The sequence below is a fragment of the Thalassophryne amazonica genome, chromosome 5 (assembly GCF_902500255.1).
Source record: "Thalassophryne amazonica chromosome 5, fThaAma1.1, whole genome shotgun sequence".
NCBI lineage: Eukaryota > Metazoa > Chordata > Actinopteri > Batrachoidiformes > Batrachoididae > Thalassophryne > Thalassophryne amazonica.
The window spans coordinates 116,661,259-116,680,431 of record NC_047107.1 but is presented as its reverse complement, the minus strand read 5'-3'; the positions used below and the strand labels follow the sequence as shown (position 1 = coordinate 116,680,431).

Here is a 19,173-nt window from a genome sequence, read left to right as displayed (position 1 = left end):
ATCTGTTTTTACATCAACACTGACTGGTGTAACAATGTAACAGTGATCCAACAGCACTTCTGATTTGGAAACTTTTTTTATGAACTGCCAACCGTTCTACTCGCCATGTGAGTTCAGCTCATTCATCCTGGCTGGTACATACATCACACCGCTGGCTAACGTTCACAAAGCACAACGTACACTAGATACTGCATGTGGAGCAGACTAATCCAGACTCTTTAGTTATTGTCCTGGGCAACTTTAGCAAAGGTAACCTCTCCCACGAACTTCCCAAACACAGACAGCTCATCAAATGTCTGGCCAGAGAGGACAGAATTTTGGATCACTGTTACACAACTATGAACAGTGCTTATCATCTCATCTCACGTGCTGCACTGGGACATGCTGACCATGTCATGACCCAACTGATTCCTACCTACAAACAGAAATTAAAACTCTGCAAACCTGTAGTGAGGACATCTAAACTGTGGAGCAGTGAGGCTGTGGAGGGTCTACAGGCATGTTTAGAAAAAACAGACTGGGATGTGTTCAAGACTGCCACCAACAGTCTGGATGAGTACACAGATGCTGTGACTTCTAGCTTAGCGTAGCTACTAGCTCTTAGCCGATTTAGCATGGCGGCTTCTCCCGTCTCTCCCGCACTTTTCTGCTCTGGGTGTGAAATGTTTAGTTATTCCTCGGCCTCCTTTAGCAGTAATCGTACTTGTAATAAGTGTAGCTTATTCGTAGCTTTGGAGGCCAGGCTGGGCGAATTGGAGACTCGGCTCCGCACCGTGGAAAATTCTACAGCTAGCCAGGCCCCTGTAGTCGGTGCGGACCAAGGTAGCTTAGCCGCCGTTAGTTCCCCCCTGGCAGATCCCGAGCAGCCGGGAAAGCAGGCCGACTGGGTGACTGTGAGGAGGAAGCGTAGCCCTAAACAGAAGCCCCGTGTACACCGCCAACCCATTCACATTTCTAACCGTTTTTCCCCACTCGACGACACACCCGCCGAGGATCAAACTCTGGTTATTGGCGACTCTGTTTTGAGAAATGTGAAGTTAGCGACACCAGCAACCATAGTCAATTGTCTTCCGGGGGCCAGAGCAGGCGACATTGAAGGAAATTTGAAACTGCTGGTTAAGGCTAAGCGTAAATTTGGTAAGATTGTAATTCACGTCGGCAGTAATGACACTCGGTTACGCCAATCGGAGGTCACTAAAATTAACATTAAATCGGTGTGTAACTTTGCAAAAACAATGTCGGACTCTGTAGTTTTCTCTGGGCCCCTCCCCAATCAGACCGGGAGTGACATGTTTAGCCGCATGTTCTCCTTGAATTGCTGGCTGTCTGAGTGGTGTCCAAAAAATGAGGTGGGCTTCATAGATAATTGGCAAAGCTTCTGGGGAAAACCTGGTCTTGTTAGGAGAGACGGCATCCATCCCACTTTGGATGGAGCAGCTCTCATTTCTAGAAATCTGGCTAATTTTCTTAAATCCTCCAAACCGTGACTATCCAGGGTTGGGACCAGGAAGCAGAGTTGTAGTCTTACACACCTCTCTGCAGCTTCTCTCCCCCTGCCATCCCCTCATTACCCCATCCCCGTAGAGACGGTGCCTGCTCCCAGACTACCAATAACCAGCAAAAATCTATTTAAGCATAAAAATTCAAAAAGAAAAAATAATATAGCACCTTCTACTGCACCACAGACTAAAACAGTTAAATGTGGTCTATTAAACATTAGGTCTCTCTCTTCTAAGTCCCTGTTGGTAAATGATATAATAATTGATCAACATATTGATTTATTCTGCCTAACAGAAACCTGGTTACAGCAGGATGAATATGTTAGTTTAAATGAGTCAACACCCCCGAGTCACACTAACTGTCAGAATGCTCGTAGCACGGGCCGGGGCGGTGGATTAGCAGCAATCTTCCATTCCAGCTTATTAATTAATCAAAAACCCAGACAGAGCTTTAATTCATTTGAAAGCTTGTCTCTTAGTCTTGTCCATCCAAATTGGAAGTCCCAAAAACCAGTTTTATTTGTTATTATCTATCGTCCACCTGGTCGTTACTGTGAGTTTCTCTGTGAATTTTCAGACCTTTTGTCTGACTTAGTGCTTAGCTCAGATAAGATAATTATAGTGGGCGATTTTAACATCCACACAGATGCTGAGAATGACAGCCTCAACACTGCATTTAATCTATTATTAGACTCTATTGGCTTTGCTCAAAAAGTAAATGAGTCCACCCACCACTTTAATCATATCTTAGATCTTGTTCTGACTTATGGTATGGAAATAGAAGACTTAACAGTATTCCCTGAAAACTCCCTTCTGTCTGATCATTTTTTAATAACATTTACATTTACTCTGATGGACTACCCAGCAGTAGGGAATAAGTTTCATTACACTAGAAGTCTTTCAGAAAGCGCTGTAACTAGGTTTAAGGATATGATTCCTTCTTTGTGTTCTCTAATGCCATGTGGCAACACAGTGCAGAGTGGCTACCTAGGCTCTGTAAGGGAGATAGAGTATCTCGTCAATAGTTTTACATCCTCATTGAAGACAACTTTGGATGCTGTAGCTCCTCTGAAAAAGAGAGCTTTAAATCAGAAGTGTCTGACTCCATGGTATAACTCTCAAACTCGTAGCTTAAAGCAGATAACCCGTAAGTTGGAGAGGAAATGGCGTCTCACTAATTTAGAAGATCTTCACTTAGCCTGGAAAAAGAGTCTGTTGCTCTATAAAAAAGCCCTCCGTAAAGCTAGGACATCTTTCTACTCATCACTAATTGAAGAAAATAAGAACAACCCCAGGTTTCTTTTCAGCACTGTAGCCAGGCTGACAAAGAGTCAGAGCTCTATTGAGCTGAGTATTCCATTATCTTTAACTAGTAATGAGTTCATGACTTTCTTTGCTAACAAAATTTGAACTATTAGAGAAAAAATTACTCATAACCATCCCAAAGACGTATCGTTATCTTTGGCTGCTTTCAGTGATGCCGGTATTTGGTTAGACTCTTTCTCTCCGATTGTTCTGTCTGAGTTATTTTCATTAGTTACTTCATCCAAACCATCAACATGTTTATTAGACCCCATTCCTACCAGGCTGCTCAAGGAAGCCCTACCATTATTTAATGCTTCGATCTTAAATATGATCAATCTATCTTTGTTAGTTGGCTATGTACCACAGGCTTTTAAGGTGGCAGTAATTAAACCATTACTTAAAAAGCCATCACTTGACCCAGCTATCTTAGCTAATTATAGGCCAATCTCCAACCTTCCTTTTCTCTCAAAAATTCTTGAAAGGGTAGTTGTAAAACAGCTAACTGATCATCTGCAGAGGAATGGTCTATTTGAAGAGTTTCAGTCAGGTTTTAGAATTCATCATAGTACAGAAACAGCATTAGTGAAGGTTACAAATGATCTTCTTATGGCCTCGGACAGTGGACTCATCTCTGTGCTTGTTCTGTTAGACCTCAGTGCTGCTTTTGATACTGTTGACCATAAAATTTTATTACAGAGATTAGAGCATGCCATAGGTATTAAAGGCACTGCGCTGCGGTGGTTTGAATCATATTTGTCTAATAGATTACAATTTGTTCATGTAAATGGGGAATCTTCTTCACAGACTAAAGTTAATTATGGAGTTCCACAAGGTTCTGTGCTAGGACCAATTTTATTCACTTTATATATGCTTCCCTTAGGCAGTATTATTAGACGGTATTGCTTAAATTTTCATTGTTACGCAGATGATACCCAGCTTTATCTATCCATGAAGCCAGAGGACACACACCAATTAGCTAAACTGCAGGATTGTCTTACAGACATAAAGACATGGATGACCTCTAATTTCCTGCTTTTAAACTCAGATAAAACTGAAGTTATTGTTCTTGGCCCCACAAATCTTAGAAACATGGTGTCTAACCAGATCCTTACTCTGGATGGCATTACCCTGACCTCTAGTAATACTGTGAGAAATCTTGGAGTCATTTTTGATCAGGATATGTCATTCAAAGCGCATATTAAACAAATATGTAGGACTGCTTTTTTGCATTTACGCAATATCTCTAAAATCAGAAAGGTCTTGTCTCAGAGTGATGCTGAAAAACTAATTCATGCATTTATTTCCTCTAGGCTGGACTATTGTAATTCATTATTATCAGGTTGTCCTAAAAGTTCCCTAAAAAGCCTTCAGTTAATTCAAAATGCTGCAGCTAGAGTGCTGACGGGGACTAGAAGGAGAGAGCATATCTCACCCATATTGGCCTCTCTTCATTGGCTTCCTGTTAATTCTAGAATAGAATTTAAAATTCTTCTTCTTACTTATAAGGTTTTGAATAATCAGGTCCCATCTTATCTTAGGGACCTCGTAGTACCATATCACCCCAATAGAGCACTTCGCTCTCAGACTGCAGGCTTACTTGTAGTTCCTAGGGTTTGTAAGAGTAGAATGGGAGGCAGAGCCTTCAGCTTTCAGGCTCCTCTCCTGTGGAACCAGCTCCCAATTCAGATCAGGGAGACAGACACCCTCTCTACTTTTAAGATTAGGCTTAAAACTTTCCTTTTTGCTAAAGCTTATAGTTAGGGCTGGATCAGGTGACCCTGAACCATCCCTTAGTTATGCTGCTATAGACGTAGACTGCTGGGGGGTTCCCATGATGCACTGTTTCTTTCTCTTTTTGCTCTGTATGCACCACTCTGCATTTAATCATTAGTGATCGATCTCTGCTCCCCTCCACAGCATGTCTTTTTCCTGGTTCTCTCCCTCAGCCCCAACCAGTCCCAGCAGAAGACTGCCCCTCCCTGAGCCTGGTTCTGCTGGAGGTTTCTTCCTGTTAAAAGGGAGTTTTTCCTTCCCACTGTAGCCAAGTGCTTGCTCACAGGGGGTCGTTTTGACCGTTGGGGTTTTACATCATTATTGTATGGCCTTGCCTTACAATATAAAGCGCCTTGGGGCAACTGTTTGTTGTGATTTGGCGCTATATAAAAAAAAAATTGATTGATTGATTGATATATCAGCTTCTGTGAGGACTGCTGCATTTCATCACAAACCATGGTGAGGTATAACAAAGACAAACTGTGGTTCAATCCTAAACTCAAACAGTTGAGTCGGCAGAAGGAGGAGGCTTTCAAGAACAGAAGGTAGCACATGACGCTGGGGGGGCACATTTCCAACACACAGCCCATCAGTACCAGATCTCCCCCAAGGCTGCATTCTTTCCCCTCTAATCTTCTCCTTGTACACCAACAGCTGCACCTCTAGCCACCAGTTTATAAAGCTCCTGAAGTTCATAGATGATACAACCCTCATCGGACTCATCTCTGATGGGAACCAGTCTGCCTACAGATGGGAGATCGATCACCTGGTGTCTTGATACAAACAAAACAATCTGAAGCTCAGTGCCCTCAAGACAGTGGAGATGGTTGGTGACCTCAGGAAGAACCCAGTTCCAACCAGCCCCATCACCCTGTGTGACTTCCCAGTTGCCACTGAAGAAGCCTTCTGTTACCTCGGGACCACATCACATTACATTACACAAGGACTTCAAGTGGGAGTTGAACGTCATCTCTCTCACCAAGTGAGCACAACAGAGGATGTACTTTCTGCAGCAGCTAAGGAAGTTCAACCTGCAAAAAACAATGATGGTGAACTTCTACACAGCCACTAGTGAGTCTATCATCTCTTTCTCCATTACCATCACTGTCTTGTACGCTACTGCCACTGCTAAGGACAGGAGCAGACTGCAGCATATCATCCACACAGCAGAAAAGGTGATTGCCATCCCTTCTTGACCTGTACACCTCCAGGGCCCTGAGGTGAGCAAAGAAGATAGTGGCCGATCCGTCTCACCCAGGACATAAACCTTTTGTCACTCTCCCCTTTGGCAGATGGCTGAAGTCCATCAGGACTAAAATCTCAATACACAAAAACAGTTTCTTTCTGTCCACAGCTAGACTTACAAATAATCCCAGAAACCCCCATTTACCCTGCCCCCCAACTCTCACAAAGTACAGACTGATCCTCCCTGTACTGTTCACCTGTATGCCTGCACAGCCCCATTCCACTATATCTATTTGACAGTAAACTTAGTTTTGCCCTTTTTGTGTTTAGTTTTGCACTTGACTCATTTACTGCTTACAGAAATATTTTTTTTCCTTTTCTTTTGATTGTTGTTTAGGCATCCATTACTTCTTACAGAAGTATTTTCTTTTATTGATTATGCATCAGTGACACCAGATCAAATTCCTTGTATGTGAGAACTTACTTGGCAATATATTCAATTCTGATTCTTACCTCCATTTGTGAACAAGACTCCAGGGTTTCAATTTAACCTCAAATTAATTTATTGATCATGAAAATTACTGAACATTGCCGCCTTGAATCGATCACAAGTCTTGTCTCTATACAGAGAACTGTACTGAGTGATATATAGTCAGGTATGGTTTAACACCCTCACCCACCTGACCCCTCATAGGAGGCAGTCCACACTGCCTGCCTTGAAAAAATATACACTGATTAACAGTCCAAATCTGACCCAACCCACAAAAACAACAACAAACCCACACATACACATTTGAAATAGGATAGACACTGGTACAAACATCAAGAATCTGTACTGTGAGGCTATGCTAACTGTGCCACATGTTGAATGTACGTGGCAGACAGTAAACTGGGTGATGTTGGGAAGGCACACAGCGAGTGCTGGATTGTTTAAGTACAGAGTTACCCACTCTGAATCAGGTAAACCTTAATCATTTGTGTGACATGGGCAGTGAGGAAGTAATCAATGACCTCATAAAAAGTTAACAGGTTTAAAGTAGATATCACAAGTAAATAAAATGTCAAATGAGCTGACTATTCTAACTAAATAAAGAATTATGAAAATGTTGTTGCATTTCATTTTATTTTTGGTGCCATATGCCCAGAGAAATGAAGTCATAAACATGGGAAAATTAGCTTTAGCCTTTGATAAACACTCAGAAACCTCAAGGATTATGAATTTTGGTGACATCATCTCAGGTCAAGCCTCTAAACTGAATGAGGAAAACTGTAATTTTTTTTACAGTGTGAAATAAGTGTTTGTTTTTTTTGTTTTTTACTTTGACTGTGAATATGTTAAAATGGTTAAAATGTGTACTTTGCAAGGATGTCGTCACATGACTAGTGTTCTTTATTATGTGGACAGATTTTCCAAAGATAAAATTTTGAAAGTGGGAGTTGGTTATACATATATATATATATATAGTACGTCTCGTACAAACAGCACAAGTGAAGCCGAGCACAGCGCGAGAATGGTCTTCAAAACATGGATCTAACCACAGATTTTATCCTTTCCTTTTGTGTGGCCAGGAGAAAATTCAGAACAAAGCATGTTCCTCTCCCGAAAGCGTGGAATCGGCCATGTTTGTGGATTGCGCCACAGTGTCAAATCGCGCCATGCCAAGCTAAGCGCTATGAGTAGAACCAATGTCAATGACACCAGATCCGTAGGCTGATGAAGGGAGGTTTGTTTTTCTTCTGGAGCCCCACATAGTTGCCCTTTGTCATACAGCGAATGGATCACAAGTCGTGTCTGACGAAGGGCAGGTTGCCCGAAACGTTACGTCTTGTTAAATAAAACCTTTTTTGTATCAGAGCGCTGTGGTTGTGCGGATCATTTGTTTTCTATTCTATGTGTGGACACAGCAGGAGTGAAATTACAGACACCACTTTCTATGTAATCATTATTATTCAGTCTTGTTGAGGCATATGCAATGTTTGCACAAGTTAAAGAGTTGGAAGTAATGATTCATACACAGTAAATTTTGCTGAGTAAAATTTACTCTGCTGGGATAACATTTGATCCCAGTCTAAATTGATTAAAAAAACACTCTATTGATGAGTGAAATCAGCTCTACCGTTGTTGCCAAACGAACGGTCCTCCCACCCTGCCTCCAATGCACATGCGTCATTCCAGAGCTCAGCAGCCCCTGTGGACGGACTCTCTTCACCCAAAGCGATCAAATGGATTAATGGTATTATTAACCAGATGGCAAGGTAAAACCTCTTAAATCATTCTAAAATCAGTTTTAAGCAGAAACAAGGTAATTTTAAGCAGAAACGAAGCGTAAATTGGTGACGCTTTGAAATGATGGATGGTCAGTGAACGCAATAGCTAGCAGCTCGTGTAGCTTCGGCACTGTGATCACTTCCTACACCTTTTCTGATGAAATAATGCTGAATTTATGTGGAAATGATTGTTGTACAAAAGCTTCAGATATCTGTCGCTGAGAAAGATGATGAGTGGAATGCGGTTTGAAGCAGAAACAAGGTGTTAATCGGTGAACCATGGCTGATGATGCATGCGCAGTGAAGGCAGGGCGTACCGTTCTGTCTGCAACACTGTCTCATCATTGCAAATGGTTCTACTCCAATAAGAGTTGATTTTACACTATGTTGAATTGGTTTACTCAGCAAAATTTCCTGTGTAATCTGGTATATATATTTTTCAAAGAATGTTGACTGGCATGCAATCAGAGCCAGGGCTTCCTGTTTTGACGTCATCCATCCATCAGAGCCCCAAATCCAAGGGTGGCCAATGGATTTAGTGAAATTTGCCAACGGCCAAATTATTTCAAACTAGTACTAATCAGTTTATTCACTCTGTCATAGTGTGACAACACCTGTAATGATGTAATGTCTGTTTACAGGTTCACATGTGGTGATAAACAGTAAAGAAGCTATTTCTCTCAACACGCTGCTGTTTGTCTACCTGTTCTTGTAAGTATATATTAATTCAATCATTCATTGGCTCAGTTTTTTTCCATCATACAGTAAATAATGTGCCATTTTACCTGCTAAGCTAATGTTCAGCTATATGATGATGACATTACATAAATGGGTACACAATACACATGCACTCTGACAGTTCACACAGCAAAACTAAACCAAAACCAACCATCAAAAAAGTAAACACCAGCAGAAAAAGATAAAATTTTACCTTACTGCTTCAATGCTTCACCTTAGTGAGCTTTGGTGGCCATTCCTTATTGGCACATTCTGAAAGACTGATTTATTAACTTGTCAATTTCTTCACATGCACCACACATACAAAGGAATCAAAAGGATGTTTCTCACTATTACATGGTGAAGAGACAGACATATTCTAACACTAATGTAAAACAGTAAATAAAGAGCACAGCAGATGGAGACATTTAGTAATACTACACTCAACAAAAATATAAATGCAACACTTTTGGTTTTGCTCCCATTTTGTATGAGATGAACTCAAAGATCTAAAACTTTTTCCACATACACAATATCACCATTTCCCTCAAATATTGTTCACAAACCAGTCGAAATCTGTGATAGTGAGCACTTCTCCTTTGCTGAGATAATCCATCCCACCTCACAGGTGTGCCATATCAAGATGCTGATTAGACACCATGATTAGTGCACAGGTGTGCCTTAGACTGCCCACAATAAAAGGCCACTCTGAAAGGTGCAGTTTTGTTTTATTGGGGGGGGGATACCAGTCAGTATCTGGTGTGACCACCATTTGCCTCATGCAGTGCAACACATCTCCTTCGCATAGAGTTGATCAGGTTGTCAATTGTAGCCTGTGGAATGTTGGTCCACTCCTCTTCAATGGCTGTGTGAAGTTGCTGGATATTGGCAGGAACTGGTACATGCTGTCGTATACGCCGGTCCAGAGCATCCCAAACATGCTCAATGGGTGACATGTCCGGTGAGTATGCCGGCCATGCAAGAACTGGGACATTTTCAGGTTCCAAGAATTGTGTACAGATCCTTGCAACATGGGGCCGTGCATTATCCTGCTGCAACATGAGGTGATGTTCTTGGATGGTACAACAATGGGCCTCAGGATCTCGTCACAGTATCTCTGTGCATTCAAAATGCCATCAATAAAATGCACCTGTGTTCTTCGTCCATAACAGACGCCTGCCCATACCATAACCCCACCGCCACCATGGGCCACTCGATCCACAACATTGACATCAGAAAACCACTCACCCACACGACGCCACACACGCTGTCTGCCATCTGCCCTGAACAGTGTGAACCGGGATTCATCCATGAAGAGAACACCTCTCCAACGTGCCAAACGCCAGCGAATGTGAGCATTTGCCCACTCAAGTCGGATATGACGACGAACTGGAGTCAGGTCGAGACCCCGATGAGGACGACGAGCATGCAGATGAGCTTCCCTGAGACGGTTTCTGACAGATGGGCAGAAATTCTTTGGTTATGCAAACCGATTGTTTCAGCAGCTGTCCGAGTGGCTGGTCTCAGACGATCTTGGAGGTGAACATGCTGGATGTGGAGGTCCTGGGCTGGTGTGGTTACACGTGGTCTGCGGTTGTGAGGCTGGTTGGATGTACTGCCAAATTCTCTGAAACGCCTTTGGAGACGGCTTATGGTAGAGAAATGAACGTTCAATACACGAGCAACAGCTCTGGTTGACATTCCTGCTGTCAGCATGCCAATTGCACGCTCCCTCAAATCTTGCGATATCTGTGGCATTGTGCTGTGTGATAAAACTGCACCTTTCAGAGTGGCCTTTTATTGTGGACAGTCTAAGGCACACCTGTGCACTAATCATGGTGTCTAATCAGCATCTTGGTATGGCACACCTGTGAGGTGGGATGGATTATTTCAGCAAAGGAGAAGTGCTCACGATCACAGATTTAGACTGGTTTGTGAACAATATTTGAGGGAAATGGTGATATTGTGTATGTGGAAAAAGTTTTAGATCTTTGAGTTCATCTCATACAAAATGGGAGCAAAACCAAAAGTGTTGCGTTTATATTTTTGTTGAGTGATAAACAATAAAACTAGTATGATGCCCATGGGGATCCATGGCTGTAGACTGGGTAGTATTTATAAAATAGGTAGCTGGCATTTTTCAAGGGTGGTAATAAATTGTGCAAAAATTCTATAATCAGTTGGAATGGCGTGTGAGACCAGAATGTGTTTAGAACATTAGCCCTCAACAGGTTTTTGAAGAACTCAACCCTTTTATTTCCTGTTCATTATGTATTTTTAATGTTAATTTACTGTTTTAATATATTTATAAATTGTTTAGGTTGTTGTTATACTATACACACTATTATAATAATAATAATAGAAATTATTATTAATATTATTATTAATATTATTGATATTATTATTACTTCTATTTGTTATTTTTTAAGGGGAAACAGTGGAAATAAGTGTTTTCACATTGTTGTGTCATCCATGTATTTTCAATGGATTTACAATTGTAACAATTTAAAGCTCTAATAATTTGGCCACACAAGATGGCACCAGAACTGTAGTGAATTTAAATACTTTTAGTAGTTATTAACCTTTGAGATTAATTGTCCCTCACATGTGGACATGGCCAATGTGGCGTATTTTAATATTAATAATTATTAAGGTCAACAAAACCAAGCATATCTCAAAGTTCTTGTTCAACACGGTGGCAACACTTATTCATGGACAACCACTTGTAAGTCACTCTCCTTTTACAGCACAAGATTTCTTGGATTACTTCGAGAAGAAAATAGAAGACATTAGGTTAAACATATCCCAGCATGCATTAATGCAGCCACTACACCCTGCTAGTGAGGTAGGTGCCATTACTGAGGTATTACCTAGATTTGCAGAATTTGATAGTATCTCACGAGGTGTGCTGACAAAACTCGTAACATATACAAAAAGTACAACCTGCTTATTTGATCCTACCAATAAAATTGTTTAAGGACCTGTGGCCCACTCTTGGGCTGACTGTGCTGGAAATTATTAATCTCTCATTAACTTCTGGATTTGTTCCTAAATGTTTCAAATCTGCAGTGATTAAACCATTCCTTAAGAAACCTAATCTTGACCCTAGTGAATTGAAAAACTACAGGCCAATATCAAATGTATCATTTTACTCTAAAATTCTGGAAAAAGTGGTTTCACGGTAGCTAGTGGACCACCTTACTGAGAATAGGGGAGGTGATGGTCTAGTGGTTAAGCGTTGGGCTTGAGACCAAAGGATCCTCGGTTCAAATCCCAGCCTGACCGGAACATCACTGAGGGCACTTGGGCAAGGTCCTTAATCCCCTAGTTGCTCCCGGTGTGTAGTGGATGCAGCAGCGTAACATCAGGGTGAATGTGAGGCATTGATGTGTAATGTGCTTTGTGTGTCTGATGCAGATAGAAAAGTGCTATATAAATGCAGTCCATTAATCTCTTTGAGCCACTGCAGTCTGCTTTTAGAAAATAGCATTCCACAGTGACGGCTCTCACTAAAGTGGTGAATGATCGTCTGCTTGCAATGGATTCAGACACCACTACGGTTCTGGTGCTGTTGGATCTCAGTGCTGTGTTTGTTCAGGGGTGGCCAAGTTCGGTCCTCGAGAGCCACATTCCTGACACTCTTAGTTGTCTCCCTGCTCCAACACACCTGAATCCAATGAAAGGCTCATTAAAAGTCTGCTAACGAGTCTTTCATTGGATTCAGGTGTGTTGGAGCAGGGAGACAACTAAGAGTGTCAGGAATGTGGCTCTCAAGGACCAAACATGGCCACCCCTGTTCTACTTGATAGGCTGGAGAATCATTTTGGGATTACTGTGAGTGCCCTTGCATGGTTGTCATACCTGACCAGTCGTTCTCACTGTATTTTGTACAATAACACTACCTCTAACTTTAGTGACATGAAATTTGGTGTTCCACAGGGGTCTGTCTTAGGCCCCCTGCTTTTCTCCCTTTATATAGCACCTCTTGGGCACATATTGCAGCGTTTTGGGTTTACCTTTCACTGCTATGCTGATCTCATCCACATAAAATCCTTAGAAGATTGCCTTGCATCAGTGAGAAGCTGGATGTCTAGCAACTTCCTACTTTTAAACTCTGATAAGACTGAAATGATGTTCTTGGTCCAGGGAGACATCGGCATCATTTTGACCAGGCAATGCTTAGCCTAGGCTTGTGTGTCATACATCACACTGAAAAATTAGATGTAGCAATTTATAGTGAATAAGTAATTAAACTCCCAAATTGAATTAGATTGGACTAGGCCCAATGTAACGGGTCACCAAAATAATTAATTTAGGGTTTAATACGTATTTAGTTATTACTCGGGGGCACCACCTATTATTCTTTTTTATAGCATAGGTACTATAATTTAAACATTGATTCATCAGTCTCAAATTAATTAATCTGCCTCAATTTAATTTAATCAATCTCTGATCTGAAGTCTGAATTCTCATGTACGGTTGACCAAGAGTTTCCTTCTGAGCACAAAATAAACCACAGCAGAAAATATTTACAATCTATTTACAGTTTATACAAGAAATGAACATTTTACTGGCATTTATGGACAGTGATTGAAAATATGTTCATTCATGGAAACAATTTTCTTACTCATTCATGAGACATTGGAAGGAAGAGAGATAAAGCTCAAAACTTTAAGAAATAAATCTGACTGGAATTTAGTGATGAATTTTGAAGCCAATTATGAAGAAAAATATTAAACAAGCATGAATATGTTTAAAAAGGGAGCCACTCGTATCCAATGACAACAAACCTCTTTCATGGAGCCTGGACTGGGTCATTTGGCTGCTGTTGCAGGGTTGGTTCCATCAGTGCGTCGTCGATATTTCTGCTCTGGGCAGCGTGGGCTCACTTGGGTTGGAGGGGTTAACCAAGCGGTGTCCCCGAGTGATCCCAGGGCTTGTGTCGGCTGGCTTTGCCAATGGTTATAGCTGCCTGCAGTCAGGTTTGAAATCAGCTCCGTTGTCAGCTTGCAGGAACCCAGAGGTAGAAGGTGTTTGTTGAAAATGGTGTCTGGGAGCTAAAAAAATTGTTGGAGCCAAATTAAAGTCTTTGTGAATTTATAAAAAGTAAAACATTAAGAGCGTTGAAAATTATGAAAAGGACAAGTCGCTTTTCTGTAAATTCGCACTTAATTTGAAAAGCTAAGCTCAGAAGTTGTCTTACGAATTCAAAAGACTTGACGCACCTTAAACTGTCAAGTTAAACTTTAAGTCTGTCAAAAGTAAAGAATGAATGAATGAATGCACTATGGTTGCTTAGCTTGGCTTAGCTTAGTACTGCTTAGCAATGGGGCCTTGGCCCAAAAATAAAAATTAAGCCTTAAGGAAGAGAGAGAAGAAAGAGTTGCCAGCAGAGAAGAGAGCAGAAGGCCGCAGAAGAAGGGCAGAAGGTTGCAGAAGAAGGGACGAGCGAGACATTGTGCTAACTTCTTAAAGGGGGAATGACGTCACCAAACTCCGCCCATTTAGAGTGTGTGTAATCTTACAGAAACTTCATGTCCTCAGAGCAGACTCAAATGATCTGACTATTTAAACACATTAATTAATTTGAAATACTATTTGTTCTAAGACACTCAAACGGACACATCATCCATCGTCACATAAGCACATCCTTTGAATAAACAGAATACTTCAATCTCATTTTGGATACTGCAGAAAGGTCACACTTACACACATATCAGTGGCAAGAACACATATCAATAAATGGAATGACAACATGCAAAGCATTTTGTTTGAAAAATCAATACAAACAAACATTATAAGTCTTTAGATATAAATGAAAGAAATACTGATCTAAAATTTTATTTCAAACCAAAGGTATTTTCCTTTGCTTTAAACAAAGTAGCTGGTCATCAAGACAAAGTTTATGACCATGTGTTATCATGGAGGAAGCCCCCCCTCGGATGAGGAGAGGTTCTGCCTTTGCTTGATCATAAAAGTTTGGGTTCTCCTGGCCTGGAGAAGCTCAGATTCTAACATGAAGCAATTATAATGTCATGTAATTCATAATGACCGAAAATTCACTGATAAAAAGGCGAGGGCTTCCCTATGAAGAACTTTGAATTACAGCTTTGTTTTTACTCTGTGAAGCAGTGTTGGACCATCTAGGGACATCTCCAGACTTATCTGAAGATCTCCAGATGACTTAGGAATTTCTCAACTGGAGGCGGAAACGCAGTCTCTGTCTCCAGTGGTTTTTGTGGTTGAGATAGGATTAATATATTTTATTTAATCAGGGCGAATCGAGGCCATGGCCCTACATTTCCCATGGCCTCTCCACCGTCAGCTTCTCACAAAGTTCTCTCATGATTCTGGCACGTTGGATAAAAAGTCCATTATCTCTTGAAAAAAATGGATTCTGACTTCTTCCAATGTAAGAAATACATCTGCATGTTCAGGCAGCCTGTAAAAACAGTGTCATGGAAATATTCCACATGAGCATTCCTTGTGGCAGTAAAATAGCATCCTGCTACACAAACAGCAGCATCACCACATGTTAGGGTCCAAAATCTGACAAACTCTGAAAAACTTAAGTGTATTGTGGTGACGTGTGTTGTCCCTCTCTGTGTATTCTATGTATTTCTGAGCCATTACTTTCAAATGAAAGCTCAGAAGCTTTCTTATTGGATGTAGCAGCGTTTGTTTCACTCGATCACTCTGTCGGGATTTTTCTGCTTTTCCTAAAATGTACGTCACATGCTGAGAAATGCAGAGTAAGACATTTTCCAGAAATACACCTGCTAAGTCACTGAGCGAGAGGAATAATTAGCAATAAAATACATCAACGACCACTAATTATTACCACATGTGCACAGATAGATTTACAATCATGAATACTTTGATATTGTGTTGCTAATCGGGATGTTAAATAAGGTTATGTTGCATGTTACTGTAATAATATTACTGTAATAATACCAATAATACTATTACTGTAATAATACCACCCCCTTTGCACCATGTGGCCAAGTTTGGGATCAGATTACATACCATGTAAATAGCAATAAAAGAGCTGGACACACAACAAGTCCACTGGAGCTACGTACGGTAGACTTTGTGCTATAGATTGTCATGATAGGGCTCTTTGTATGTTATATTCCAAGGGAAATTTAAATGTCTTTTTGTTTTGGTTGAGAAGGTGGTGGCTAATGATGCAATGGCACAAAATTACAGTGAGGAAAATAAGTATTTGACCCCCTGTCAGTTTTACAGGTTTTCCCACCTACAAAGAGGTCTGTAATTTTTATCATAGGTACACTTCAACTGTGAGAGACAGAATCTATTTTAAAAAAATCCAGTAAATCACATTGTATGATTTTTTAAATAATTAATTTGCATTTTATTGCATAAAATAAGTATTTGACCCCCTCGAAAAACAGAGCTTAACAATTGGTACAGAAATATTTGCCATTACAGAGGTCAGACATTTCCTGTAGTTCTTGACCAAGTTTTCACACACTGCAACAGGGATTTTGGTCCACTCCTCCATACAGATCTTCTCCAAATCTTTCAGGTTTGGAGTTTCAGCTCCCTCCAAAGATTTTCTATTGAGTTCAGGTCTGGAGACTGGCCAGGCCACTCCAGGACCTTGAAATGCTTCTTACGGAGCCACTCCTTAGTTGCCCTAGCTGAGTGTTTGGAGTCATTGTCATGCTGGAAGACCCAGCCATGACCCATCTTCAGTGCTCTTACTGAGGAAAGGAGGTTGTTTGCCAAAATCTCGCAATACAGTGGTCCCTCGTTTATCGCGGGAGTTACATTCTAAAAATAACCGGTGAGAGGCAAAATCCGCAAAGTAGTCAGCATTATTTTTTACAATTATTATAGGTGTTTTAAGGCTGTAAAACCCCTCACTACACACTTTCTACACTTTTCTCAAACAGGCATTAACATTTTATCACTTTTCTCTAGTGTGTAAACACTCTCAAAGTTCAAACCTTAGTAGAAAAACAAGACCAACCTGTTTTCAGGCCCAAACATTTGTTTGAGAAATAAAAATAGAACGTTTTCCTATAAATAACTATGATGGCTTTTAGAACTAGCAAATTTAATTTTAATGATCAACCTACGAGGTTGGACACATAAGAAATTATTAATAGTGACTGACCAGTATTTCACAGTTCCTCTGATCGCGCCTCTTCATCCTGGCGCCGCTCCGCTGTCACGTCTTTTTCCACTGAGTGACATCTTGGTGCAGGTGTCTTTTTCCGATTGAAGAACACAGTTATGGGTAGTTGTTGGTGCTCTTTTTTCTTCTGGGCGAGAAGATTCTTATAAACAGACACGCAGAACACAATGCACGTGCTCTCTCTTCGCGGTGCCGCAACCGGCCTGCTTGATGAGGACACGAACAGAATGCGCTGTAAAAAAAAAAAAGAAAACCTTGCAAAATTGCACTAAAAAAATCTACGAAACTGCGAGGCCGCGAAAGGTGAACTGCGTTATAGCGAGGGACCACTGTACATGACCCCATCCATCCTCCCTTCAATACGGTGCAGTCGTCCTGTCCCCTTTGCAGAAGAGCACCCCCAGAGTATGATGTTTCCACCCACATGCTTCATGGTTGGGATGGTTTTCTTGGGGTTGTTCTCATCCTCTAAACATGGTAAGTGGAGTTGATTCCAAAAAGCACTATTTTGGTCTCATGTGACCACATGACCTTCTCCTATGCATCTTCTGGATCATCCAGATGGTCACTGGTGAACTTCAAACGGGCCTGGACATGTGATGGTTTGAGCAGGGGGACGTTGCTGCCCTGCAGGATTTTAAACCATGACAGCATCATGTGTTACTAATGTAATCTTTGTGACTGTGGTCTCAGCTCTCTTCAGGTCATTGACCAGGTCCTCCTGTGTAGTTATGAGCTTTCTCAGAATCATCCTTACCCCACAAAGTGAGATCTTGCATGGAATCCCACACCGAGGGAGATTGACAGTCATCTTGTGTTTCTTCCACTTTCTAATAAATAATCATAACAGTTGTTGTCTTCAACCAAGCTGCATGCCTGTTGTCCTCTAGTCCATCCCAGCCTTGTGCAGGTCTACAGTTTTTTCCCTGGTGTCCTTAGACAGCTCTTTGGTCTTGGCTATGGTGGACAGGTTGGAGTGTGATTGATTGAGTGTGTGAACAGGTGTCTTTTATACTGGTAAGTTCAAACAGGTGCAATTAATACAGGTAAAGAGTGCAGAATAAGAGGGCTTCTTAAAGAAAAATTAACAGGTCTGTGTGAGCCAGAATTCTTGCTGGTTGGTAGGTGTTCAAATACTTACTTTATACAATAAAATGCAAGTATCTCTGGGCCTTATTCACGAGTGAGGGACGGATGGAGCGTGAGATCGATAGACGGATCGGTGCAGCATCTGCGGTGATGCGGTCGCTGTATCGGACCATCGTGGTGAAGAGAGAGCTGAGTAGGGGGGCAAAGCTCTCGATTTACCAATCGATCTATGTTCCGATCCTCACCTATGGTCATGAGATTTGGCTCATGACCAAAAGAACGAGATCGCGAGTACAAGCGGCCGAGATGAGTTTCCTCCACAGGGTGGCTGGGTGCTCCCTTAGAGATAGGGTGAGGAGCTCAGTCACTCGGGAGGAGCTGGGAGTCAAGCCGCTGCTCCTCCACATCGAAAGGAGTCAGTTGAGGTGGCTCGGGCATCTTTTCCAGATGCCCCCTGGACGCCTCGCTGGAGAGGTGTTCTGGGCACGTCCCATTGGGAGGAGGCCCCGGAGAAGACCCAGGACACGCTGGAGGGACTACATCTCTCGGCTGGCTTGGAAACGCCTTGGGGTTCCCCTGGAGGAGCTGGGGGAGGTGTGTGTGGATTGGGAGGTCTGGGCGGCTTTGCTTGAGCTGCTGCCTCCCACGACCCGACTCCAGATAAAGCGGAAGAAAATGGATGGATGGATGGATGGATGGAAAAATCATACAATGTGATTTTCTGTATTTTATTTATTTTTTTTTTTTTAGATTCTGTCTCTCACAGTTGAAGTGTACCTATGATAAAAATTACAGACCTCTCCATTCTTTGTAGGTGGGAAAACCTCCAAACTGACAGGGGATCAAATACTTATTTTCCCCACTGTACCTGAAAAACAAGATTAGCATTTTGAGCCAGTGTGCCTTTCATGTTGATTAATTTACCATTTTCTGTTTATTCACACACTCATTCACTTACTTGTGCCAATTGTGTGTGTTCTGTCTTGTAGGGTGTGTATCCTGCTGCTGTCGTCCTGCTATATGGCATTTAAAATCATCTCGTTAGAGCAAAAACTGACATCACTTGGCTCTGTCGCAGAATCCACTGAGCAGGAGTAGGTTCACCTCCCTCAAAATGCTGAAAAATGTACAATTCTACATAATGTGCTGAAAAAATATAATTCTTGACTCAAG

The 19,173-nt window shown here is 41.5% G+C and overlaps 1 protein-coding gene across 1 annotated transcript in view; it reads left to right on the top strand.

Moving 5' to 3' along the window:
* Window positions 1–19,173, top strand: part of LOC117511177 (GRAM domain-containing protein 2B) — a 94,982-nt gene extending 75,809 nt beyond the window's left edge. Inside the window, exons 10-11 of the mRNA XM_034171162.1 lie at window positions 8,672–8,741; window positions 18,990–19,173. Of these exons, the coding sequence (XP_034027053.1) occupies window positions 8,672–8,741; window positions 18,990–19,098 (179 nt within the window). The 3' untranslated portion in view covers window positions 19,099–19,173. The remainder of the gene's footprint in view (window positions 1–8,671; window positions 8,742–18,989) is intronic.